General features: G+C 43.6%; 1 protein-coding gene and 1 long non-coding RNA gene across 11 annotated transcripts in view; one reads left to right on the top strand and one right to left on the bottom strand.

Moving 5' to 3' along the window:
• Positions 1 to 18000, top strand: part of PITPNM2 (phosphatidylinositol transfer protein membrane associated 2) — a 114303-nt gene that overhangs the window by 45005 nt on the left and 51298 nt on the right. For all 10 annotated transcript variants that reach the window (XM_042865683.1, XM_042865686.1, XM_042865684.1 and 7 more), the window contains one exon: positions 7333 to 7505. In XM_042865683.1, the coding sequence (XP_042721617.1) occupies positions 7428 to 7505 (78 nt within the window). In that variant the 5' untranslated portion in view covers positions 7333 to 7427. The remainder of the gene's footprint in view (positions 1 to 7332; positions 7506 to 18000) is intronic.
• On the bottom strand, positions 15670 to 17625 carry LOC122176790. Its single transcript, XR_006177841.1, has 3 exons — positions 17558 to 17625; positions 17253 to 17427; positions 15670 to 15805 (listed from the first exon to the last, which is right to left on the bottom strand). It is a non-coding gene; the product is annotated as an uncharacterized LOC122176790 (long non-coding RNA).

The following is an 18000-nucleotide window of genomic DNA, read 5'->3' as shown; positions in this document are numbered from 1 at the left end:
AGCGCAAAATGTGCTGAATAATGAACTGAAAATGGTTATTGATTATCTGTGTGCTTTCATTATTGTGCTGCAGTGCGAGAGCAGCTAGCAATTCCTTTTTCTTTATTAACCAAAAAACTTTCAAAGGCACTTATGAAATATTTAGTGTAATTATTTCCTAAGTCAAAATTCCAAAGGAATTAATGCAGCCGGAGAAACGTTGTTAATCTGTTGGTGTTATGGATGAAAGAAGCAACGGAGGTATTGAACATTTACCTCTCCTGTGCAAAATGGCCTCTTACTTTCTATCTCAATTGCAGCATTATTCATCAACCTTCACAGCTACGTTTGTGTTGCTTCCCATGCAAGAATTTCTGCTGTCATTACAAGTTTCCTCTGATGGAATAGGGCTTTTCTCTATCCCTGTCTTGCCTTTGGGCAAGGTAAATCTCAGCCTAATGAAGCCAGTGTGAAATATTATGGTGCTGTAACACTGACTTTGAGTCGTAGAGTGTTCCTTCCCTCTATGAAAGTCTTTTAAAACCAGCTGTGAATGTTCCTTTCCTTTTCCACATACATTTGCGTAAGTGAGGTAATAAAATATTATTTCCATCTAGACTGAAACTGCTAAAAAAGTGGAGTAGCAGCTGATGTCTCAGTTTATAGAGAGCTACCAAGGAAGCGATCCAGAGTCTGTCCATTGCTGTCTCAAATCCCAAAATAGGAAATACCCATCTTGTGTCTCAAAAACAGTTTCAGTGGATCTGCAGGTGTTTGAGGACAGGGTAAAAAATTCAAACTAACCTTGAGCAATAGTCTGAAATGAGCTATAATTTGGTAAAGTTGAGTGCTGAGTATAATGAATGAACTATAAAATAAGGAATGAGTGGTGTGGGTGCCATTGTGCAGGAGATGAGATAGGGCTGCAGTGGGGTCTGCACTGAGTGGCCATGGATTGCTTTGTGCCAGTGACAAATGGAGTGGGGGGAGACGCAGAGTAATACTCTATCTTCAGGACTGCTCTGGTGGTGGATCAGTGGAAGAAGGGATGAAGAAACAAGGATTAAATGAGGGCTGCTAAATGTGACCCTTGAGAGAGAGAGAAAAAGAATCAGGGTTTATAATCCAGGAGACAAGGGAGAAAGGCAAACGATTTTGGATATGAAAAATGGGAATTGCAGAAGAGTTGTTCACCTCTCCTGAGACTGGCACAAGAAGAGAGACTTGACTTGTGGCGAGGGTAATATCAGTGAGAGAGCAAATGTTTTTTGCTTCTGCAGATAATATACAGACTGAGAGATTTGGCTGATGGAGAGAGAAGTGGATGGAGAGGTGTCATGAGTTGTACAGGTGGGGCCATCTCTTGACTCTGGTTCATCCTTTGTCTTTCTGCTGGTTAAATTCCCGTGTCTTGCTGCTGCCAGCACTCCTGCAAGCAAAGTAAAAGGGTTGTGCCAGAGACCATGGAGAGCATGATTATGTTGCACCTTGGTTGGCTTTTTGCTTCTTCCACCCAAGGGAAGCCTTGAGCAACCAGCAGAGGTGGTACCACATGCACTGTTCACTTCCCTCGTTTCTTTAGGAAGAGAGTGACTGTAGCACCCGCAGGCACACAGTGTAAGTGCAATATTCTCAGAAATGTTTAGTGTTTCATTTTTTTTCTGTTTAACTTGACCATTTATCCCCTCTCCCATCCACTGCAGCCCATTGAGCACACAGACTTGTGCTTTGAGCTGGCCTTCCCCCACATAAAAGTGAAACGTTTCCCATAGCTGTGTGCCTGCAGCATTGCACGCATTTTCCTTTCCACTATTTTATCCCACCCCCAGCAATTTTCAAGCTGTTTTCAGCCAATATGCTGCATTTACCAGCGCTTTATTTTTGTTTTGTGTCTGTATGTATACATGCATACGTGTGTCTGTATGTACATACAAATACAAAATGACACATCTCTTTATATTTGTATTTATTTATACGTATTTATGCATGTGCAGTCTCTGCCTGCTAGCAGTATGTACCTGTGCAGGATTTGTGCTTGGGTCTACAGGAGGCCACCAGCTCTGTGACCACTCTGTTCAGAGCCCAGAAACTTACAACCTTTAATTTTTTTTGTTGCATTCTTTTTGATATTCAGCTTTATCCCCAGTATCAGCAAAAAGGTTGGAGAGTGGTTTGTGTTTCCCTCCGCACTCATCGGTCAGTTCACTGTGCATATTAGTTCTTTTAATGACTCCTTTATTTGTTCATTGCCATGTAATCTCCTGGCATGGCACAACTTGAGGTGTTAATTTTCCAGCTGAAATTCAGCTGTGGAACTTCACCTGATTCCCCCTGGAGTGAGAGGTGAGCATGGGCAGGCTGCGTTGCACTGCAGCACTGCTTGGAGGGCAGAAGGAAGCTGAGATTGCTTCTCCCCAAATGTTAAAGAAGTAACAGGGGTGGAAACTGTGAAGATACAGGACAAAACTGTGGAATATGTAAGGAGAAAAAGGGATGTGTAGATATGGTGTGATTATTTTTTATTTTTTTTCTCTTTCCCTCCCATTGCTTAAGGCTAGTATTTGGTTGCCCAGTGAGCTACAAGATTTAATAGCTCCAGTGTAGCTATATTGCATGTGGACTGATTCCATCCTTCTGTTGTAATAAACATCTGCTTTACAGTGAGCTCTTAAATTCTATAAGTGACGTCAAATTGTATCTAATAATGGAAAAAAGATTAAGTACAGCAAATGCAACTCGCTCGCTCCGTGCCTTCCTTTTCGAGCAGTGCTGTCCCCAGCCCCTTGCCCTGCTATCTGCATTTGAGATCTCTCAGTGAGCGTGCCCTGAGGTTTGCACAAGAGGAAAGCTGTTTTTCAGGGATGTTGCATTTTTCTTCCTCTTCATTTGATTTCATTTACCCCGCCTTCCCTGTCATCCTGCCTGCAGCCAGAGCTGTGGGTGCTCCCCAGCTCTGTGCTGCAGCTGCGTTTGGGGAGGTGCTCATTCACTGCCAGGCGTGCTCTAAGCTTGAGTGTGTAAGCACTGCGTAAGGACTTCTGCTCAAAAAAAGATGTGACAGCTGAGACGTGTGATTAAGATGAATGATTAGAGAGAACATTACTTACTGCTACCGTATCCCTTAATCAGTAATAGCGTGAACTTTGAAGGAACTTTAACTTTTAATTTATTTTTTTCAAGGCCTGATGAATTTTTAAATCTGCTTAGCTGTCAGTCAGCAGGTATGACCGGAGTACTAATCCTGAGCACTGCAGATTATGAAAAGCCATCTCATTCAGTTTTATATATTGCACATGTGCATGTGTGTGTGAGTGCAGTGGTGAATCTTATGCAAGTGATGCCAGCCCCAAAACACAAATGTTGGGTTTTTTTTTAACCTTTAGGTGAAGAGGTGCCTGAAAGAGGTGTGATGTGATCAAAGTTAGCTAAGGGTCAGTGTAGCAGTGATACTCTGCTGAGTGAGGCTGCTTCTGGGCCAGAAGGAGGGTGCCGCATTAATCAAGGTGTGAGAGTTGAGGCTGCCTTGAAAAAATGCTGACTTATGTCCTAGGAATCTGATGTTTCTGCTGCTGCTTCTAATAGCATCAATAAATCAGAGCGCAGTGTGAACGCAGTGCTTCCTGCCCTGGGTGCTGGGCTCTCTATCAGGGTGTTTGCAGGAGTTGAGGCTGCCCAGGTGGAATCAGTGCTGACATCTCTCCAATGCCACTTTGCCCAAGGAGCCTTCTGCTTGGGGTGTTCAAGAGATGTAGAAAACCTAAAGGAAGCCTTTAGGAAGGTGGATGATATCATCAGGTAATACCTTTGCTCCTTGTTTTGCCGCTGTGTTTGGCTGCATTTTCTCAGTGTTAATTGTATTTCACTTCTCAGCGTTGTGAAAATACTCAGCTGCTGAATGCAAAGCAGAGCCTGATGCTGCAGTCCTGGGGCTGCGACCTGCCTCTGCCATGACTCTGCCTGACCCTCTGTGGTGACTTTTTTCCTCAGGGGAGTCCTTAAACTTTATCATAATGTAAAATGAGCTTCCTATGCAAGGCTCTGTGCTTCTAGGACTTTATTTCTTCCCTGTGGAGCACAGGGACCAGCAGCCCTGGCACAGTGCATGTTGTGACCATGCAAAGGAGCCAGGAGTTTGCTTTAATACTCAATTCCTGTACTCCTCAGGGTCAGTCTGTCAGTCTGGCTGGGGTTTGGCCTCCTATTTAAATACCCTTCACACACTAAATCTTATTCCTTAATTACAAGCTGTCAGTTGTCATCAGCCCTTTGCTCCTTCATCTACTAACGGTGAGACTGGCCATCACCTCCTGCAGTGACTGCTGGACACTGCATGCCTTTAGCTGAGCTGAGAGATTTCCGTGCTCAGCTGCTGCAGATCTTGATGGCTCCCTCCTTAAAGAAGAGCACTTCCTTAAGAGGTTGGACATTGTTATGAGAGAAGCTGTTAAAACCAGAGATAAATACAATGCACCACACCTTAGCCTTCAGCCACAGCCTGAAACAATAGCTCAGAGGTGGACCTGACTCATCTCGGCAGGATATTGACTCTGCAGCATAATTATACTTCGAAAGCCTGATTCTAAAACAATTGTGTATGGTTATGTGCCTGGCTCTCGCAGTTACTACAGCTCTGCGTATCAATTGAGTAACAGCCTGCACCAGTGTGCCCCTTAGCCATGGCAGAAACAGCAGCAGGCACAGCAGTGTCCTGCATCACCATGCAAAGCCCATGGGCTGCCTCCAGACCTGTGGGGCTTTGGCAGACCTCTGGGACACCCAGTGTGGTGCTGGGTATTTATCTTGTATGAGTTTCCACCTGGTTCCTCTGCTTGGGTAAAAGCTAGGGCAGATGTTTTGCAGCTCATTACTTGGTGGTGATGAGTTAATGGTTGATCTTGATCTTAGTGGTCTTTTCCAGCCTTTATGACTCTATGAAATGTGGTTCTTGCTGTTGGCCAGTGTGCTTCAAGGGCTGTTCTCTCTCTATCTGGTGTTTGGGGCTGGTTGCAGGAGATCCAGTGATCATTTTTCAGGAGTTTTGGGCCATTTTTGGCCTTTCCTCAGCGATCTGCTGCCCTATAGGGACCTGCAGGCTGAAGCAGAACCTGGGCTTTGAGCATTGAACACGGGAAAACAGGAATGTGGAGGGAACTCTACAAAGAAACCTCAGCTATTGGTGGCTGCTGTGTCTGTTTTGGGCCAACACTGCTGGGATTTTAGTCTGTAATAAAATAGTCTCTGTTGTGTCTTGGCCATCTGAATTATTACCTCTCTGGCACTTCATTATAAACACATTTTTTCCTCCTTGGTACTGGTTTCCTGCCATTTTATTGCTTTTAAAGTTCTATTTTTGTTTTATTCATCTCTTCCAATCGATAGGAAATATCCTGTTCTTAGCAAGCAGCAGAGGCAGACATGAATGACGTCCTTATGGGAAAGCAGAATCACTTTCAGAGCTTTTTTTGGGGGGGAGAAGCTTCTAAACCCAGTTTTCAAAGTCTCTGAAGTTTAAAAAGCCACTGCAGACATTGCTTTATCTTCCACTGCCATTAGCTCCAGGAGTTGGTATCCCATCATTGCACCAGTGCAGATCTGGGATGGTGTTTAAGATCCATCATATGGTAATTATTGTTGTTCTTTGCCATGACACTAATTAAAAACACCTAATGAGATTATCCCCACCTGTTCTCTAGGATTAACTTGATGGAGGAAATCCTGCACGTGGGTGTGGACGTGCAGCCTCCTGCATGGCAGCGTCAGGAGGAAGGGCAGCCGCTCCAAAATTACTTTCTACAGGGTTTGCATGGCAAAGATGTATCATTATTTTTTATTATTTTTATTATTTCCTCCCTGCACACAATACATACACACAGATTACTCTGACAGCAATAAAATGAAACAGAGAATTGAATTTGAAAATAAATTGTTGAGATGATGCAGCAGCAGACAAATAGCTTCTCCCAGAAGAGTTGGTCCAGGATGGATGGGCTTTGTGGCCAAATCAGAACACAGCAATCGAACAGCAGCAAGCTATTGACAAAGTTGTCAAAGCTGGGATGCCAAGGTCTGTGCCCCCAGGTGAGCTCAGCACCAGGCCAGGTAAGGCAGAGAGAGAGGTTGGAGCCAATCCCAAGTCAGTAGACCGGGGCTAAAGCAGTGAATATTGTCCCTGGTTGCTGTGAACACAGGCATTGGGTTTTCATCTCTCTAAGCCTCGTGAGAAGCCAGTGAAGAGATGTACAAATAGTGAAAGGCATGGATAGTGGTGGGAGTTCCTGGTTCCCAAGCTGTACTTCAATCCATCGCTTTATGGTTGGACCTTTTCCTCAACTGCAGGGTTTGGGGCTGCATCTGCTGCAGTATTGCAGTATCTGTATCTGGAGACTTTCAGTAGGCAGAAAGGTGATGTCTGGTGATGAAAAGGATCCAGGCGAGTGCTTTACATGCTGGTAGAGTGGCCATCAAGTCCTGCTGAGGCTGCACTGCCACTTTTTCCTCAGCCTTAGTTTCCCTCCCCTCCCTTATGTTATTTTCCTGCCTTTATCTACATCTAATGGGGATACCTTAAGGGTATTTGAAAAGTTACTGCTTTGACCCTTGGTGTGGTAAATGCTCTGCTCCCTGTGTTCTTAAGCAGTAATTTTATTGCCTCAAGGCTGGGTATGATAGGATTTTTGTTGTTGTTGCTCTTTGATCTTTGGCTGTATTCTTAAGCAGCAGTGTAAAAACAAGTCTGGCATTGACATCAGTGACAAGAGAATTTTGCCTGTAGATTACTTGGAAGTGAAAGAGAATGGATCCTACCAAGATGGTATTTCTGAATTGAAATGGGAGGAACAATGCATTTTGGCCATCCTCACTGTTAGAATCTAGATGACGCTCTCAGTCACAGTGTTTCTGAGGGCTGAAGACGTCTAATTACTGCCTTTTCTTGCAGCTGAATGAACGTGAGAGGGTAAAACTGATACCTTTGATTAGATCCATCTCTGGTGTGTTGCTGACATTGGAGAGGTACATTATTGTCTAGCAATGAAAGATCTGCCTGTTCATTTTGAGCTTTTGTCACATCTCTCCTATGGAGATGCTGTTGCATAGGATGGTCTGATTGATACAGTGGCAAAGATCAGGAGGGTAATAGCTTTGATGGCATCCTATGAAATAGATCAAAATTTCCCTGAAAGATTCTGTTCAATTTGATATTAAGGGTCTGGTAACACTCCAGGGATTCTTGTCTTTGCTATTAGGCTTATTGCTATTATAAAAATTAATGTTTGGGCTTTTTTTTTTCCTGACAGGATATTCTCCAACATGAATGGAAAATAACTGCTGCTTCTCTCTCGCACTCTTTTTCAGGGATCCTCAATGCATTTCCTTGCCATTATTTAAGGAGCCTTTACTAAAAGCTTCTGGATTGTGTTTCTAAGTGGACAAAAGATTTTGTATTCAAGATGCTTATAAAGGAGTATCGTATTCCTCTTCCGATGAGCGTGGAAGAATATCGAATTGCACAGCTCTACATGATACAGGTCAGTCATGTTTCACTTGGGATCTTTGGGCACTGGGCTTCGTTTGGAAGAGTGGAGAATTGCTGCAGAAGAAGATATTTCAAATGTGAGGTTTTCTGCGTGCTTATAAAGAAGTGGGGGAGAAAAGGAATATAAACTCCAGTTATACAGCTCTGAAGATCTGTCTCTTTTGTCCTTAAAACACAAAACGTCTGACTGACCTACCTGGCAAAATAGTGGCTAATGATTGGGCTATTGCAAAGGAGGAAAGCACTGAGCCATAGGGTGTGAGTACCTGAGTGGAAGGGCTGTAGGGCTTGCACAGCCACTGCTAATGGAAGCAGTGTAATAGCTGTGTAAACATCAGTGAGCAGTAGAGTGTGCAGGAGAGGGATCTTATTAAGGAGGAAGATTGCACTTGCTTTAACGAGGCTGAATGCAGAAGGTGTGCTGCTGAGTAGACTGGCTGCAGAGGGCTCAGTTGATGGGATGGGTTTGCTGCTTGCTTTTAGCAGTTAAACTGCTTGTTTAATTAATGCACAGCACTGAACTCCGCTTTGTTCACGTGTGAGTGATCTTGGTTGTATTTTAATGTCAAAGGACTGGATGAGCCATTAAGGCTTCATTGGCCCAGGAAAGCGTTTGAGAAACTGTGCATCCATCCAGCCCTGCTGCACAGCTGCTCTCATTTTCTAGTGCACTGATATGCAGCAAAATAAGGTTTCCTCTTAGGTCCGATGCAGTAGAGGGTGTGCTGGGAGGTGATGTCAGGTCTCTGATCTTCCACCTACAGAGGCTGTGGGCTGGGCAAGCTGCATCTGAGCTGAATGCACACATAATGAGCAAATGACTTCACTGCTAAGTGTGCAAGTGGAACGAGGGGAAAAGTCAGCTTTATATTTGTCTTAGCTCAAATTAAAAAAAGTAACAAATACAGAAAAACCATTTATAGTAGCATATGGAGTTTTTGCTGTGTTTTTTAGCATTTGGTAAGAATCTGTTTCAACTCTTCTTGGAACTGGTGGAAAGGTTCCTGCAGGCTTCAGTGGGAACTTTTCCTACACTGTGATATCAAATATCTTTTTTTCTTCAGTTACTTAAAAGTGGAGGTTTTGTCTTTGAGGCAGCTGGCAGGGAGAGAGCAGTGGGGAGCATGACTCGTGTTCTTTTCATAGGATGAGGATATGCTTCATGTCTGTCTTTTATTTTTCCTCTGAAATGTGTAGGGCGGCCACAGGAAAAGCAAGTTATGTTGAACTTCCTCAGGGGAACAAGAGATATCTATGTAAAACAGCAGTGTAGAGGCATTCCTTAGTAATTGTTGTCTGAAACATGCAGAACAGAGAGATTTGAGGTATTTCCTGGGGAGAGAAGTGATTCTGAAGAGCAGAAAGTTCATTATGGAGATGTATGTTGTGTACAGTTCAGCATGATTAGTGCTGGAGTCAACAATCAGCCAAGTCCTGTATAAGAAGCAGTTTTCCAACAGTGTAAAAGGATGTCACAAGTATTCCTCAAGGATATGCATACACATGAGTATGTATATATATCCATACAATCTTAAGCATGTACTTGATCATTTGTTTAATTTCAAGGCCACGAGGGAAGCTCCCTATGAACTCCAAACCAGTTGGTAGAAAGTTGCTCTTTCAAGAGCAGTCAGATCGTTGTCCTGGACTTCAGCACTCTTCAAACTAAGTTTTCCAAAAGGACCTTCTCACTTAGGGTTGAAACAGCTGGCCTTGTGCAGCTACCCTGGGTCCCCTTTCTGTGGAATTGATTCCTCCAAGCCATGTTGGCAGAGACGTTCAGACTCAGGCTGTAGTATTATGGTCCCATCTAAATGTTTCCGTTGAGGTTTTTGCCTTTGCAATGAATAGTCCTTTCATATCCTTGCATGTGAGAGCAGTCCCTCCATCTTGCTTGAAGTCATAACAGAATTTCCACCAGACTTGGTTTCAGCAACATCATGCCCAGGTAGCAGAGGATCTTCCCGTTAAGTCAGAACAGACTGTACTCACATTTACTGTACTTAATGGATGAGAGCTTTAAAATTGTGCAGCATATGATCTGTAGTTGGTGTTCTGTGCCACTTGTTAGGCAAGGCATGCAATGAATCATTGTGTCTCTGTGCATGTTGCGTTATGCTTGAAGTCCCCCAGGCGGGTGTGTAAACCTGTACAAACTGAGAAGAGTGGCCTGCTGCTTCCTTTCCTTTGTTTCTCCTTCCTTTTTTTCTCTTGTGGGAGGTGAGGTGGGGGAAACGAAAAGTCTCTCAAGAATTGCTTCCTGCTAACTTCTGAAACGTTATCTGCAGAGACACTGGTTTCAGTACTTTAAGGAGCACTTAGGTCTTTCCCTAAACGAGTTAATTTTACATTACAGCAGCTGACTGAATGTACTTTTGAGTTGCTTGAAGCCTAGCAGGTTTGAACCGAATGGGTTTTCTCTATTAAATTTTAATCTATCAGTGTCACTGCTTTCACAGGCCTCCCGTGCAGTGTAGTCTGTGTGTTCAGACTGGGAGCCCTTGCTGCATTAGCCACCGAGCTGTCTTAGCTCTTCCATGAGCATGAATTTATTTTTATTTTGTTTTCATTGTGGCTGCCCTTTTCTCTCTTTTGCTATCCAGTTAAGACATATTAATTTTTATATCTGAACTCAGAATGAGCGATCTTTCCATCTGCTGAGAGATGCTGTTTTGGTGCATAAAAGGCAAAATACTTCAAAACAGTAAAATCATTAGTTGCATTTCTTTTCTGGACAATAGTTTTATACTCTAACTTTGTTCATAAAATCTGTGCACACGTGAAAAATCCCACTCCTGCTACCGAAGGTGAGATGTCTGTAGACAACCCTGACCTGCAGACATGCCCACAGCACTGGGAGAGCTGCCCTCTGCAAACTGCAGCTCCTGTCCCCACATGAGCAGAAACTCACTTGGAATTAAGCACTGGCAGCGGAGGCTTGAAATGAAGCACAGACTGTTGATGGAAGGGACAGCTTGAAGCATCTGCAGGGATTTCGTTCTTCCTGCAGAAATGCTGAACTAAGGACTCTGCTGTGGACATCTTCCTTGTACATCACATCAAAGGCATGTGCAATATTTCTGCCTGTGTGAGGACAGTGAAGCCTATTGGATGTGAAGGATAGGACCATTCTGTTTTTATTGTGTGATACTTAGGAGGCCCTTTAATAAGATTTATCTACATTTTTTCCTCTTCTGGATGTCCTGCATATTTGTGACTCAGCAGCTGTCCTTTCCTCCAACACATGCTTTCTTTTTCTTGTTTGTTTAGGGAACGTACTTTCTGTGTGCCTCCCCTTTATCCCAGAAACAGCACACATCTTAATGTTAAATCTGTATCTCCTAAAAGCTTGTATTCCAAGATCTGTATGTGTTTGTGGAAAGATCAGTATGTTATTAGCCAAAGGTCAGCCCATTTATCATCTTAATACCGTTCATTACTACAGTTCCATATGGCATGGGATTCTGGGAGGCCATTGCCCTTCTGATTCTTGCATAAGAGAGAGAATTCCTCATGTTATTAAATCTTATTTTTATACTGATGTGTATAGCTGGCTTTCTCTGTTATAAATAACTTCAGTCCTCTCTTGCTCCACGTAGTTTTCTCAGTGTTTGTGACCTTCCTCCAAAGACAGGGAGCTTGAAAGATACTCATTTGGATCCAGGGATTGCCTTGTGGGGGTGAGAGTTACTTCCAGCTGCTATGTCATCATTATAAGCTAATAACAGTAACATTTTGTTACCAGCTCTTGCTTCAGACCCCTGCATGGACCGGGGCTCTCCTTGGATGTAGCTCTCAGGCAGCACCATTGAGAACAGACACCATCACTGAGCATGTTTGTAGTTCTTGAGGTGCAAAAGTCGCGTCCCTTAAACTGTTAGCGATGCCTAGCAGTTGCCAGCAGGCTCAGCAGATGGTGAAGGATTGATTGAGTGGGTGAAAACAAACTAACCCTTCATCTCTGGACACTGAAGAACAGGATGGCTGATTGTTTCTTGTTTCGTTTGCAGATGCCTTGGCCATCTGGATAGACAGACACGTATGCTTTAATTTCAGAAGTAGATGACACTGCTGAGCCCTTGGGAGATGCATAGTTTCCTAAAAGCAGAAACCTGGTTTGAGGCTTGTCTCCCAGTGTCCATGCTGCAGCGTTCAAAACCTGTGACTCCCAGGTTCTTTGCTCTTCCTCTGGTTTTCATAAGCTTTTCTTTGTGATCACCAGGGCTTTCATCCCTGTGAAAGAGGAGGCTGAGATGCTCACAGTTGCACAGCTTCAGGAACAAGAGAGGGGTCTGTCCAGTGATACCATGCTTGGTCTAATTTGCAGAAGTCAACAGTACCACCCATATGGGTGAGCATTTTGGAAAAACCTACTGTAATAGCAAACATCTATTTTGCCTTTTTTTTTCTTCTTCTTCTTTTGTAGCCACTATCTTGAAAGAGTCCTTAAATTGGCTGTTAATCCACACCTGGCGGAGAAAGGATTGAATGTAGAGAAATGAGTTGTGTTGCCTTGATAGTTTGCCTGTTCATGCTCTCTAACAAAACTCAGCGATGCTGAGATAAGGATATAAGATAAATAGGATTTTAAACTTCAGAGTTGTATTCCAGTATTTTAGCATATAGACTATTAGCAAATTAGTTTCATTAGGTCCCTAAAATCTCAGGGATACATTCAGAGGATCAGAATTGATCCAGAATACTGAATTGAAATTTCATCTTGCAGCATGATAATGGGCAGCTTCCTTTTCCCCCCTTTAGAACTAGGGACAGTAATCCTCATGGACAGTGTCTGTGGGATGGTTCATACGGTGAGAAATCCATTTAAAGACAGGGGAGTAAATACTCAAGGTAAGATGAAGTATTGTGCTGAAAGTGTAGCAGACATTTTGAAAGATGAAGCTTCTGGGGTAAACAAGTTTGAGGTATCTCCATAATAAAGTGATTCCTAATTCATGTGCCTCTGGCACATACAGCCTTGATTCTGTAGGAGTGTGGCGGGTATCTTTGTAAGGCGGAGTGATTAATGAGTAGCCATGAGAACGATTCTCCTAATGCTTGAATTATTTATAGTCCTGCACAATTGATTATCCCCAAAATATCCTGGTGTTGTGCAAACAGCTTCATTAATTTCTAGACCTGATTCTAAATAACGCAGTGCGTACAGTGTTGTACAAAATGATGCTGTGTATATATCTGTCTTGTAGGAGTCTGCTGATGACGACCTGTCCTGACTTTAATTTTAGGGTTTTGGTGGTGGTGGTTTTTTTGGTTTTGTTGGTTTTGTTTTTTTTTTGTTTTTTAGGAATATATTTTGCACTGCAGGAAAAGGAGCCCAGTGATGGTATTGCTGAGAAGGTACAGATAACTTGTGCTGGCTTGGGTGAGAATGGTCATGTCTTCAGGATGAGGCCTTCTGCATATCCACCTTCATTCTGCTGAGACAGAGACAGTGCTGTTGATTTCTGATCTGTCAGGAAGTAGCATTGCTTCCTGACAGTGTTAGACAGTGTTCCTGACAGTGATGCAGTGTTAGATGGGTCTGCAGAGGTGCTCTGTCGATCTGTAAAGCAAGTGAATCTGGAGGAGTCTGGGCTGATGGTGAGACTGAGCTTTTTTGTGAAGTCTCCATATTGACAGAGCTGTCCTATGTGGTGACCTCCTGCAGCAGCCTGAGAGATGATAGTGCTGTTTTGTGGTATTATAGCCTGGTTTCTGCCTGTCTGGGCAGGCTCCAGATTTCTGCATGCACGCTCTCTACAGCTCTCTCTCCTTTTAGCACTGCCTTTGTTTTTGAATAAGTGATATGACCAAGTTTCATACTGGGGTAAGGGGCTGTCCAGGTGAAACAAAGCACTGTGTGTTTCCCAGCTATTGATCAGGCTTAGAAGGAAGATGGGTAAAAACAGTTGCTCTTTTGCCTTTATTAATAGAACTATTGATGAGGTTCAGACTTCCTTCCTCTCCCTCAAGAGTTTCGGGTCATTCCTATGTGTGCTGTGCAATAAGAAGTCAGAGTGCTATGTGAAGCTTCACGTTCTGATCACTGTCTTGTTGACTCAAACTAACCTTCCTCTGCTAAATAAGTATTGACACTGGCCCTTTGTGTACTTTTTTACAAGCCCTAATTGGATTAAAATAATTGTCATGCGTGAAGGATGCATGTTGGAGCGCAAAGGGCACATGGAAACCTCAGCTATGGGCGCCATGGTTACTAGTGACATCACTTGGTTTGCTATTAACAGTAATGATTTGTGCACAGCGCTGAAGCCAAAGTGAAGATGGCCTAAACTAAACCGAGTGGATTGCTGATGCAGTCCCATTGCCATGGAAACAGATGTTGCAGCTTAAAGTTGCCTGCATTCGTAATGCAATGCCCATGATATAAACAAAAACACAGTCCTGCAGTGTCCATGTCTTCTGAAAGGATGTGAAGAGTGTACCTGGAGAGAATGGGAAGTTCCATTGCGGTTCAGCTCATGCCAAATGATGTGTGTGAGGAGATGCAGTAAGCCTTGATGTGAGTAACAACAGCACAACTTTCGGGTTCCGTGCTGTCCTCCAGCAACGTTCTTGGAGGACTGTCAGTCCCGCTCCATGTGGGTTGTTTCTGATTTGTATTTCACAAAGCACAGGTTCAAAAGCACTGTTAAAACCCACCCCTGGGGGAACAAGGTTCCTCTCTCCTGCCTCCTTTAATACTGTCTTTCCAGTATAGCCATTAAGCCTACGCTCAGCTCCTGCAAAACAGCAGTAGAGGAGCTCACCTGCCTTCCTTGCTTCGGGGCTGCAGAGTGCTGTATCTGGTTCAAGGTTTCTGCTCCAGCCCGCTGAACGTTGCCGTATCACAGTTAATTTGCTCGAGTGAGGCTCGGGAGATGTGCGTTCTGCACGTAGCCCTGCCAGCAGCTCTCTCTTCAGGTTACTTGCTCCCTCTTTAAAAGAGAGCTCCTTGCTGAGTCCCTGCTCTCTGATGCACAGCACTTGGCTATCAGGAGTGCAGCCCTTTGTCTGACTGCAAAAGTTGTGCGTACTGTTCTACTTTGGCAAACTAATGCATTAATAACAGTTCAGGTGATTTTTATTTTTAATTTAATTCGTGTCACTTCCCATTTGCTCTTAGATTGCACTGTGCACTGATGACAATTATGTCAGTTTTGATCAGATGAGAAGCTCTCTGGCTTCTGTAAGAGCAGAATAGGTACTGTTTCCCCTTTTCCCTTCTTTTCTTTTCCTTGGGTATCAGGTGATAGCATCCAAATTGAGTGTTTCAACACTTTGATGATATACATTTTGGGAGAAGATAATTTGAGAAGTGTATATTTTCAGGATAAATCAACATTTTGTTTTCATAGTCCAAATTTTGATTACCTACAGTAATGTTGACCCCAGACGGTGCCTGGTGTGTCAGATGTCTATCAGCAGGCAGCAGGTTGGTGGTGGTGAAAGCTGATTACTCGTAATGAATTAGATGTCAGTTCAGATGATCGAAAAGGAGTGGTTAACAGAACACAGAGCTAAGTCATACCACAGCAAGAGACAGCTGAGGGTAGAGAGGATACACCCATGTGCATGTTACCCGTGTAGAGAAATCCTGTTCTGGAAAAATGTGTTAAGAATAAACCATGCATTAGTTTTAAGACCTTTAGGTATTTTCCAGCATCTCTATTGTTGGCCTGCTAGTTTTAGGTGCAGTTTAATTCTGGCTTGCAGCAGCTAGGACGGAAACTGTGCATCTGTTGTTGTGCTGTTTTTCATTTCTGGCGGCTGATTGCTGGGATAGCCACACTGAGCCCAGATATGTGGCTGAGACTGATGAGCATTCTGAAAAGGGTTGTTCACCTCAAGGATGAGGAGGGAAAAAAGGCAATTTTTAAGCACAGAAGTGAAGGGGAGAGAATTTCACTTCCTGCCAAAGTGTAATACTTGAATGTTGTGTCCTAACAACAAGATAATGGAAAGAAAGAAACAACCCACGAGAGATGGGATCTTCTTGTGGGTTCTCTTGAGGGCTTTTGTTTGTTTTGGTCTCTTGTTTGTTTTTCTCGACCTTTTACATCTTACTAGTATTTGTATTTCCTTTCTAAAGCTGAGCAGAAATACTCACCAAAACAGTCACGATTAGAAAAACCAGTCTTAGAGGCTGGCAAAGACAGATCGGATTCATCCACCCTCAGCAGCTTCAGGCGTTTTGTTTTCTGGTGAGTTGTGTGAGGCAGTTGAGGCTTTCTGTTTCCCAAAGGACCAGACTGTTTTTAGGATTTTCGTTGGCACTTCTGGTAGCCTTGAGATCTGAAACAAGGAAACCCAGTAATTGGTCATTGTTAATCTCAGCCTCCTTTGCCTCAAGAGCACATACAGGTCTGTTAGAAGGATCCTCTGGGGAAATCTGCTGTCATGTTCTTGTTCCATGGATGCATAGCTGCCTTTGTTTGCTATCCTTGTCAGCTGAAACCATCTACCAGCAGTAAGCTTCTTGCATCCGTGTCTAAATGGGATGAGAAATGCTGAAACTTCAGTGTTATTTTAATGGATTCTCCCAGGAGAATTTGTCTGGTTAATAAAAGTGTCCTGTTGCCTAATGGGAGCCGGGAGGGAGAAAAGATCTTCTGATTATTGTTTCCAAACAATGGCCTATGTCTTCATTATTCATGGACAGAAGGTCTACTGGTGTAGCAGTGTCAGTCTTTACAATCTGAATAATCTCAAATCAAAACTGTCACGGGTCGTCAAAGTCAGCCACTGGCACAGGGTAAATATATTGCTGTAAAGCACCAAGAGACTTTGCCATGATGCTGAAGCATGTCAGCTCTTTGTAATCACTGTCTGACTTATTTGGATTGAGGAGATGAACTGTAAGCAATAATTGGTGGTAAACGAGGTAAGATTATAGCTGCAGTTTATTTTTTTGGAAGCTAGAACAATGCTTGGGCTGCCCATCAGCACCATGCAATGCACCTATCTTTACTCTTCTCTGCAGTTGCTCAAAGTAGTAAGTTACAACTGAAAAAAACCAAAACTTTAGAAGAAATGAAACCACTTAACTGCTTTCAACACTACTGAAGACTTTGCAGAGATTCTGTGTATGGAGTAGAGCTTGTTTGCATCTATGCTGTACTCTGGAGGTGAAGTGCGATGAACAGGAACCTGGTGGTTTAGGATAATACCCTTCTTACTGTGTTAGCACATGAGTTACTGTGCTGTTATCATCCTGGTGAGAAAGACGTTCAAAGTCTGTGAAGTATCAAAGTAGTATCTGAGATGCTACTTATCAGAGCTAACACTACAAAAAAAAAGAGAGAGGATGGTACAGATAATCCTATGTCCCTTCCAGGTGCTGGGACCCCCAGGCTGTACAGCATTGAGTGCTCTGATCATCACACCATGCTGCTGCAGTCTGCGGAAGGGATCTGTGATGTTCCAGTGGTGCAATTAGCACTCAGAGCATGCTGAGTGCATTAATATCGAAGTAAATGCAATATAGAGTTAATGAGGCAGATTTTCTCTCCGTGAAATAATGCTGTGCAGGGGATGGCAGAGATTTGAGACTGCTTCCAGGCTGTATGGCAGAGTTCACAAAAGCCTGGATTCAAAATCTTTTGTAAATGTTTGTCAAGCTTTTTTCAGCGTGTGTGATTCCCCTCAGGCCTCTTGAAGTGGATGCTATGAATGGATACAGCCTTCTTCAACTTTAAGCCTCCTCGGCAATAAACTTTCACCTTATTCAGCTTTCACACACCTCCTAAAAGCTGACCTTTTTGGTGGATCTACAGGCACGTGTGGAACACGCAGTAGAAACCAGGTTCTTCTGTAGTTGCAGAATGCAGCACAGCACCCGTAGCACCTCCTGATGGTGTTTCTATTGCACGTGGAGCCTGTGTGCACCGCCGCCGCCTGGATGTGCTCAGCATGGCCTGCAGGGACAGGTTGGATCTGAGTCACTCCTGAATAGCTGAGACATTCAGAGTGTCTAAGAGGAGTGGAATTAAACTAATTCTACTAAAAAGCCTAGAAAGCAAGTTTTGTTTCCACAGCTTGACTTACGCGTTTCTCAAGATGAATCGTCAACCTGGGGAGTTCTGTTGCCAGCAGCTGTCGTTCCTTCACTGAACTGACCCTGCTAAAATCCACACAAACTGCATTCATCTTCTCATATCACTCTGCTGGGCCAGGATGGCTGCAGCACAGCGTTGCAGGATGCACTCCATGGCATTTGCTGGGATCAGGGAGCTGGTCAGCCTGTCTTTGTTCGCAGCCTCATGTCTCCCATCGTGAAGGACAGATGATAGTGGGGTTAGGCTCACCTGATGTGTAACCGACGTTCACTGGAGTTATTCATGCTATGATTATTACGGTGAGGTCATGTGCTTTGTCCCATGCTATGCTGCTGTGCCAAGAGATTTATTTTAATAGAACCCTTTAAGTAACTGACATTCTTGCTAATCATGGTGCATCTGCTTCTCTGGGTTCCCTGTTATGAGTAATTT

Source organism: Lagopus leucura, unplaced genomic scaffold, assembly GCF_019238085.1.
Source record: "Lagopus leucura isolate 7727_CA_CO unplaced genomic scaffold, USGS_WTPT01 Super-Scaffold_806, whole genome shotgun sequence".
Taxonomy (NCBI): domain Eukaryota; kingdom Metazoa; phylum Chordata; class Aves; order Galliformes; family Phasianidae; genus Lagopus; species Lagopus leucura.
The sequence above is the reverse complement of the archived record's forward strand: the minus strand, read 5'-3'. Positions and strand labels throughout refer to the sequence as shown.